This window comes from Ceratina calcarata, unplaced genomic scaffold (genome assembly GCF_001652005.2).
Source record: "Ceratina calcarata isolate Rehan_Ccalc_2016 unplaced genomic scaffold, ASM165200v1 scaffold289.2, whole genome shotgun sequence".
Lineage (NCBI taxonomy): Eukaryota > Metazoa > Arthropoda > Insecta > Hymenoptera > Apidae > Ceratina > Ceratina calcarata.
This window is the reverse complement of record NW_017151272.1, coordinates 385,588-394,483: the sequence shown is the minus strand read 5'-3', so window position 1 is coordinate 394,483 and position 8,896 is coordinate 385,588. Positions and strand designations below refer to the sequence as shown.

At 40.2% G+C, this 8,896-nt stretch overlaps 3 protein-coding genes across 6 annotated transcripts in view; 1 reads left to right on the top strand and 2 right to left on the bottom strand.

Annotated features, from left to right (window-relative positions):
• LOC108623717 (orexin receptor type 1) overlaps nt 1–2,316 on the bottom strand; it is a 15,205-nt gene extending 12,889 nt beyond the window's left edge. The window contains exon 1 of the mRNA XM_026812521.1: nt 119–2,316. Coding sequence (XP_026668322.1) covers nt 119–553 — 435 coding nt within the window. The 5' untranslated portion in view covers nt 554–2,316. The remainder of the gene's footprint in view (nt 1–118) is intronic.
• The window catches only part of mora (cysteine and histidine rich domain containing protein), a 41,286-nt gene that overhangs the window by 15,080 nt on the left and 17,310 nt on the right, over nt 1–8,896 (top strand). For both annotated transcript variants that reach the window (XM_026812511.1, XM_026812513.1), the window contains exon 3: nt 2,242–2,316. In XM_026812511.1, the coding sequence (XP_026668312.1) occupies nt 2,242–2,316 (75 nt within the window). The remainder of the gene's footprint in view (nt 1–2,241; nt 2,317–8,896) is intronic.
• Nucleotides 5,023–8,896, bottom strand: part of LOC108623715 (protein croquemort) — a 6,058-nt gene continuing 2,184 nt past the window's right edge. The window contains exons 1-9 of one of the 3 annotated variants that reach the window (XM_026812515.1): nt 7,897–8,063; nt 7,488–7,623; nt 7,266–7,429; nt 7,057–7,198; nt 6,786–6,989; nt 6,499–6,713; nt 6,129–6,426; nt 5,996–6,069; nt 5,023–5,931 (exon numbers count right to left, since the gene is read on the bottom strand). In XM_026812515.1, coding sequence (XP_026668316.1) covers nt 5,664–5,931; nt 5,996–6,069; nt 6,129–6,426; nt 6,499–6,713; nt 6,786–6,989; nt 7,057–7,198; nt 7,266–7,429; nt 7,488–7,623; nt 7,897–7,913 — 1,518 coding nt within the window. In that variant the 5' untranslated portion in view covers nt 7,914–8,063 and the 3' untranslated portion in view covers nt 5,023–5,663. The other 2 variants (XM_018022414.2, XM_026812516.1) reach the window with 2 other exon arrangements.

Genomic DNA, 8,896 nt, shown 5'->3' with positions numbered 1-8,896 from the left:
AGCCAATACATCCTTAAGCTGCACGTTCGCTCGTTCCATCGTCGTTTATTTCGGGCTTTTTCAATTAAAATCGTTTGTACCAGATGTTAGTCAAGATGATTGGGTACGATTGTCTTACCTGGAGATATGGGACAGCTTTGCACAGCGTTAAGCCCAGGAACCACGTTTCCGTGATGTCCCACAAAACGGTAAACGGGAGGCAGAGCAACAGGACCAGGAAATCGGCAACCGCAAGGTTTACGATGAAGTAATTCGTCACCGTCCTCATCGAATGGTTCCGATAAACCGCCACGCAAACTAACGCGTTCCCGATTAGCCCGACCGCGAATATGATACTGTGGGACGCGATCAGCACCCAGTCCCAGAACTTGGGAAATATATAATTCATCATGCGGTTTATGTACTCCTCGTCCGAGTCGCAGTAGATGTTGCTGCAATTAGTGGAGTTCAAGTCCATTTCGTCGACGTAGTCCTCCAAGTAGTCGGAGGTTTCGGCCAACGCCGATATCATTGAAGCGAGCCAAACAACGATCACCGGTTCGAGAGGATGCATCTTCCCGTTTATTTTCTTCCTGAATCGATGCCGAGAGCGATCCTTCCGGGAAACGTTCCTCTTCACGAACCAACGCAGCTTCCTGTTTCCATCCTGCTCGTTTTTTTTCCTCGAGGAAGTCTTTTCAATGCAGGGTTCCTCGTCTTCTCCGATTGCGATTAAAATTTCCAATCGATGTTACGGTCAATTCGTTTTTTCCCTTCGCTTCTCCATCATCTGATGACGCTTCTATAGAGGTCAGGCTTTCCTTTGTCCGATTAGTATCGGATTCTGCCGAATTAATTGACTCTCGAGATTGTGGAATGCGATTACCATTCGTTTCTACGCTCCTCTCGTCCGTCAGTGAATTAGACAAGTACACGTCGAAAACGGAAATAGAACTTTTGGTTTTATCCTTCCGATTTCTCGAATATCTCCCAGCTTGGCCAATGAGCTTCTGATAAATGACTCGGATAAAAAATGATTTGCAAGCTCTCTTGCCCGTTCTTCTCTATCGGATGCCCGCCGCGGGTAGATAAATCTGTCGTCGAGTCGATACCCGCCGTAGGATGTCTTCTTTTCTCCGGGGGAAGAAATCAACGTCCGTGGGGATTGTAAAGCCGGAAGTAACTCGATGGGACACGTTTTACCTCGTTCCAACAAAAGTTTCATTTCGCGGTACGATTTTACTTTCGTCCGAACTCCCCGGCAACGGTTCGCGAGCCAATTTAATTGCACGGACGCAATAAAACGGTCGGGAAACGGTAAAAGGAATTTAGTCGCGTAAGTTAATATTAGATGCCGATGACGAAGTGGTCCGGGTTTACTCTCGAACAATACGTCCGCCCTCGTTTTCGACGGTCAGTTCGCGGCGGGTCACATCTTAATCCTCCTATCGTCACGACCACTCGCATATGCCGGGTTTTTATCTCAGTTAAAAAAAAAAAGTATTGCAATAACCGGTATTTATAAATATTACCTGCGCGTATTAAATTTACGTAACGATAATCTACATGTAATGTTATTAACATTTATATAATGAATAATACTGTACGCGTTGAAGTATCAATTAAGGTCGATTAAATATGGACGAACAGTACGTTTCTCAACAGTTTTACGGAGTATTTATTGAATAATTGATCGTACGGTCATCCTGCCAAGCGTTCACGTTAAATTCGACACGTTTTCAATAAAAATTCGTCGATGGCAACCTTCAATCTTTCCACCAGGGGAATGACGCGCTATGAAAGGAAAAACCGCTCGATTATCCTATTAATCTTGCGCTTTTTTTTCAAACGACCGAGTCGCCAGTGACAACCGGCGTGACGATTAATCAGAAAGGTGTCAGAAACGCTTGCCCGTGTATCCTCTGTTACGCGGTTCGCGATTCCGTCCCTTCTCCCTCTGAATAAGTCGGCTTTCTTTCGATCCCCTACGAATATTTTCCTGGGACATTAAACGTCACGGGTAGATGACCGATGCTCGAAACGTCTCAAAGAGATCGATCTCGGATGCGAAGATGTTTCATAAATTCGATCCGAATGTTCAAATTTAATCTGGCGGTGTGAGAAAAATTCAGTATACTTTTCCTCCGCAATTTTCGCTCACGCGACGAGAAGGAAAATTTCTAGGAAAACTTGTTGGACTTCTCAAACGGTACTTAAGTTGGTATGAGAAGAAATTCGAACTTTTCTTCTCATTGTTCGCAGGTGTCAAAGGCGTCGAGCGTGCAACGAAGCCGGGAAAGAACCAGCAACTTTCTCAACGATTTTCTTCGCACTCCGGTGAGTAGCCCTTAAACATGCTTGTATAATTCACGATCACTTCTCTTTCGTTACTCGTCGTTAATAACAATCGTACGACGGTTCGTACTTTATCCGCGGCATTGTTTCGAGTTTATACGCCTACGTTTACTGAACTGTCGCGACTCGGTCAGACCATGAGAATTTATGGTCAAATGGAAATTGCCGACGAACATTGTACATATTCAGAGCGAGACCAGTTTCGCACACGTTTGGAAGTACGATTCGATAACGGTGTTAGTTTCGCGGGTGAACACGAGTTCGCCGATCGAGCATGTTCGAACGTCGCGAAGGGTCCCGCGAAGGGATGTGAACGCGGCGACGGACTCGGCGAAACTGAGGTATGTCACGTCGTTTTAACGGGAGCGTAGGTGTAGCCGTTGCCGGCCGATGCTACGTTTCGGCGAAAACTTCTGCACGACTCTGATCCCGTTTCCTCGACGAGTCAACGAAACTCGTTATTAAGAAACGTAATTAAAAGACTGCGGCCGTTCGGCTGCAAGATCGCTCAGCTATATCTTAAGTAGAGTTAAACGAACTTCAAGATTGCTCGAGAATGACAAGCGTTACGATAAGTCCGGCACCGTTTAGAGCTTTTCCGTTCGCGTACACGCGCGTGTCTACAGTCGTCGATAAGTTCCGCCGACAGAATTCAATTCCAATCCGTTTTTACGAGCGGCCGCTTTACGATTTCAATCGCTCCTCGAAAAGATTCTATCCTATACTTCACGCAGGAGCGTAAATCTTGTCGAACGGAATCAGACATTTTCATCGAATGGCAAATACCTGGGATTGATACACATTTATGTATTTTATATTTTTATGTGTATGACAATGTTCCTCCAGCAGATTCGAACGGTACTTTGTGCGACGGTCTCGTTAAGTATGTATGAGCCGTAAGACCTCTGCTAAGAGTTTAACACGGATAATAAAAAGCTGTGTCTAATATTTGAAGCAATGAATTTCTAGAAAAGATAATTGAAGAGGAGTAAGGTTTATAAAATTGTTTCACTTGTTTTCCTCGGTCATAAGGAATTTTTAATGCATAGTTTTGGCATTTTTTATTGGACTGCACGTGAAATGCTTCGTGATTGTTTTTATGTAAAGACTCGTACAATCTTAAGTAGAAGAATCAGATGTTCCCATCGAATTGGAAATATTGTACCTGAATGGATACACACGTTCGCGCGATATCTGTTTTATGTATGTTCCGATCGATCGAAGATTCTAAGCTGGTTGCCGACGTATCTGCCGACGTAGAAATCCTTCGAAAATAAAAGATCCCGGGGAGGGTATTAAATTCCGGAAGAGAATTCCTCTCGACGGTCTCGGTTGGAAATTTAGTGGCAGACTTTAACTCGCGCATGGACGTTCGTCAGTTGGTCAGTTGGCTCGTTTGATCACGCACTTCGTTCATCAATTTCGCGGCCTGTAAACCATTTCGAGTTGGCTTCCCCCCGTTCCTCACCGTTGCATTTATCTTGTCACAGACGGATGATAAAAAATTCTACGATTTATATCTCACCATAGATCGTAGGCGTATGCACTTTCCCAATGCTTTTCCCTCCGGTCGCTATTAATGTCCGTCTATATACATATAAAAGGTTTCTCGAAATGTCTTTTTTTACGGTTCCAATGAGTCATTAATTTCGCGTCGAACCTTTACAGCGTTCGTGGATTATTTCATGAAAACCGATATTCATGAGAGAGGTCTGCTGTTTGCCGTAGCTGTTTTGCGGTCTTTTCAGGTGACGCAACACCGGTGGTGCTTTCTTACCGTTCTCTTGCAATTCAAACGAGGAATGCAAAACCGTCTTCCTTTATTCTTGAATGAAAAGCATTCAACGGACGCGCGTAGACGTATCTGCCGAGAGATCTTATTCACTGGGAACTAACGCCCCTTCGTGATTACACGTTTAAGGGTGAAATAAATACGACCCTACCGCGGCTATGATCTATCTAGATCATTCTCCTACGCTTATGTGCGCTATGATTAATGGGATCAAAGTAAACTCCCTGGTATTTGCTCACTTTGTATAAATACAAGCTACCGTTCGTGCACGACAAAATGATACTAGCTTAGACTGGTTCGGTATTTTTCTTCGATTCGTTCCGTGTTTTCGAACGCGTTTAGAAAAGCGTTTACATCGTTGGCTTTCGAAAGAATAATATGGAATATGAAAACAAACGGACGACCGAAACCTGGTTATTTTCTGTACTAAGGATACTTTTATTTTCACACAATTCGTAGATCGTTCGCGACAGAGATATATTTTTTTTTCGTTAGATCGATTGTCGAGGTTTATTTTGATAACACGTCGCGTTTATGGTACTGCACATGTCTGCTAAACACGGAAGTAGGTCAGGAAGCGTTTAGAGCGATTGTCTCATCAAAAGACTGAAGTTCTTTTTATGAGAGTTTTAAGGAATGCCGAGTTTACAAGGTCTCAACAATTTTCATAACGTCCCATTGTAGCTACCAGTTTCATCTCGCGAGCTTAATGACAGGACAATAGAATTTTCTTGAAGTCAACTTTGTGAATGGGATGGTAAAATAATTTTTAGCAGGTCGATATCGTACAAAAATTAATGATCTTTATTTTCTAACAACTCTCATTGTTCATAGACTGCGGATGTTTACAGATTCATGGGAATTTTCAATCATTCAAAGAAACACAAAATATCCAATGTGGAAAAACAATTTATAATATTCACAGGAGAAAACGTATGTTCGTATGCTTTTAGTTTTCTGTAATTTTATTTATAAAAATAGGAATTCGCATAGACGTCCGCAGTCCGCTCATTATATTTACATAATAAAAGAAGAATCTAGTTATCACAGTTGTAACAGTGCTGTAACTGCTATAACTACGTTTCTCTCATATTTCACAGAAATATCTAAATCACGATACAGTATGTACATCGATATGAACTAAAAAAATATCGTGAAGGAGACGCGAATAAACTTCTTCGATTCGGAAAAGACATGTGTCGATATTAAATTATATTATGCATGCCGCATACTATCTGATATATAACTCTTTCGATATTCGTGATTTATATTTTATCTTTGCATTGTACCTAAACGTCCTCGTCAATGCAATCAGGCACTTGATTAGCATTATAATCACACTTTGAGAGTACATTTATAAACGACAATATCCACATAATCCTCAATTGTCTCGCATTATCTCGAATGGAATTAAAACGAAAATAATGTAATCTTTACGATATAAAGATCGGTGATCACGATTCTTATCCGACCACACGGATCTCGGAAAATATCTCTGTTATTAATTAATAAATCCCGTGATTAAAAGTATAATTGATCATCCACTGGTATCAGCGATATCAACGTTGTCGTTCTTCGATAACAGATTTTGTCTCTCCTCTTCCTTCAGATTATTTCGAACGATCAAGAAAAGAGTGATGGAAAGGATAAGAATGCCAATTGCAGCGATCCCGTAACAAGTAATACTACCGAAAGACTGCAAAATCAAAATGAATTTGATCGTGCTAGCATAATCGTCGGTTAAGTAAGCCTCTTGCGTGAACCATAACATCGGCACGTACGTAGACGTGATATTCCGAAACATTCTGAAAATAAAATCGTATAAATTTGTTTCTATTTAAAAGTAATTTGTCAAAGACAAGGACTCACTTCATCTTATCATCACTTTGTATCAGTAGATTCAATTGTAGTTGCGCTTTCACGTTCAGTGGGACGCCAGTTTTCTATAAGAGATTTACGGTTCAGAGATCTATCATTGCTGGATCCATTAAATAGTAATTACCGGTTCTATAGCTATCCGAATTTCGTGCTTCTCTTTGTCCGGTTTCATTCCCGTGACGCGCTCTCTATAACTCGGATCCGCTAAATAGAAATGTGGCATGCTGATGAACGCTGGAGCATTCCATTTGCACCTGGAGATGTCTAATACTCCAGAAGGAATACAGTGATCAGGAGTGGCGCAGTAACATTTACGCCATGGTACTTTCTGGCCATTATCGAGCATCACATCGTCGCTGATGTACCTCAAGCCTGACAATCCTTTGTGAACGGTAATATTATCGTATGTCAGAGACATGTACCTGTCGAACGATTCGCAAGTTCACGCTTTTTCTACTACATTTCTGCTTTACGACGAGTAATGTCAGACTCACGTGCAAATGTCGGATACGAAAAAAGTGATGGTTTTATTATCAGGCAACGGTGGCCATAAATCGCCATTCGTTCCTTTCACCTTGCCACACTCGCCAGGATATGGAACTAGTTTCCTGTCCTGAGGAGTCCACTTCGTAAGTTCTCCTAGTTCGAGCAAACTGTTCTTGCCGGTGAGCATGGTGAACGTTCCGTCGTAATCTTTATTCCCATTTCGCTGTAAATTAGACAGTGTCATAGACGTGATTCTCCACATTGTTCCTTTACAAGAAATTGAATCGTATTTTACATCGTAAAACCAGCTGAATTTATCCCACGGTATTTCGGTGAAGTTTATCTTCCTGGCGATCCTCAGCATCTGATCGTCGAACCCTTCAAAGATCAGTTCATTCACTGTTTTAGTTATTACCAATTTTTGTCCCATACTTTCCATCATTCTATCCACTATATCGCGCAAGATAGCAGATTTCCCTTTTAATGCATATGCAACGCTCTAAAACGTTGATACGATAGAAAGATTGTAATCAGTATGAAATTGGTATTAATCGAAAGATACGCACAGCAGTGATAGGGTTTAAATTTGTTACGTAGTCGGATAAATTGCCTTTCGACAGACTTTCATCAAAAGTCCATGTTCTCTTTCTCTTGTACGTTATAGTGCCGTTACTGTTCCATACTTGATCTTCTTTAGTATCGACCTCTCTGTCGTGACAATGTAGTTTTACAATGATCAAGACAATGAACAGGTTGTTTCATGTAAATGTAATACCTGTACACGTAAGGACCCATTTCTACGAAGTTTGGTTTTGTCCCATCGGGCGAAGTGAAAGCTTGTGGATTAGTCAAGTTGAAGAAGTACAGCTTCAGAAACATAGGAATAGGTGTTTCCTTCCAAAGATCATGATTTGTGGACGTCGGTGTCAGAGTTAATTGCTGTGAAATGAACGTGTAAACAGTGTTTAATTTTTCGACAAGTATTTTTTAGACTTACTCCTGTTAAGATCGTTGAATAGATCATCGACCAGAGAATTCCTATGGTCAATCCAAAAATTGTCAACACCAGACCTATAGAGGAGATGATGGCTAATTTGTGCCAAAGCTTCATGGTTTTATTTGATTGTCGTGATCTGCAAAAGGAAGATAACTTTATCAATGCAGTGTTAACCGATTCGAATGTAAACAGACAATTGGTATTATGTTTCGCGATGTAAATGAGAGATAATTGACTGATATTGTTGGTATCTAACGTATATGAAAGATAAAAGTTGTCATTGGTTAGTGACTCTGACCAGATAAATTAGGAACTGAGAACATTGCCATAAGGAACATCTTGAACAATATTCCTTTGATATATAGGTTTACAGTTCACTAGAATAATTTGCTTAACCAATGAAACGAACATGGTCAATGTCAACATTTTTACGAGCAACAAATAAGTATTGTTGCGCGTGATTCATCTTCAGCCGCAGCCCCGCGAGCATTTGAAAGTCATGCCGTTCGTTCAGTTTTTATTTCCCGCTTCAAACGAATCTATTACGTGTCGATGAACGCATTTTCTTGTAAACGTGAAATTTTTCAATTACATAACGCGTTTCTCTGCCGAGAGGTGCAGTTATCGCGATCCTCAGCGAAAGTCGATGGAAAATATGTTTTTTAACAAGTATTCGCAGTACATCTTCGTTCTATGGTATGGTAAATGATATTAGATAAATCAATTATATCGAAGATAAACAGATATTTAGATAAATCTCCGATTTTATCTCCACGAATCTTGGATTATTTGTAACGTATTAGGCATGTGTACATACATGTAAGTTAATGACCAGTTGTTTATTACAAAGAAATACATAATATACATATATCAGATAAGTACATTGCACTCAATTGTGCTGATAACAAATCTTACAGATATCCTTTGACCAGATATTGATAAATATTTTTTCTTCAATTCGTATCAGATTTATAAATGTATTATAGATATTAAATCTTGGACTACCTCATCTAAACATTTTGTTTTATACAAAATATCGTAAATATAGAATTAGGAAAAATAGAACAAACGTGGTTTATTATCGCGTATGAGCAAAGTTCGAGGACGCTCAATATTGATTGTTCGAAATTGAAAGATAAAGTGGGCGTCTATGGTTTTAAACAATGTCCATTATACACGCAGCGTTATCGGTTAACTATGGTATATAAAAAAGCTTTGAATCATTACAAATGCTAATAGCTCTTAAATGAGTTTTATTAAAAATTGATCGAGTTTTTATTATTATTATTATAACGCGATCAAGCGAAAGAGAAGCGATGATTTCACCGCTTCGCTATACGTATCTGGAGATCATTAAACAAATGCGGAGGATTCATTCGAACTCGAATGTGTCACTTCTTAATAATTAT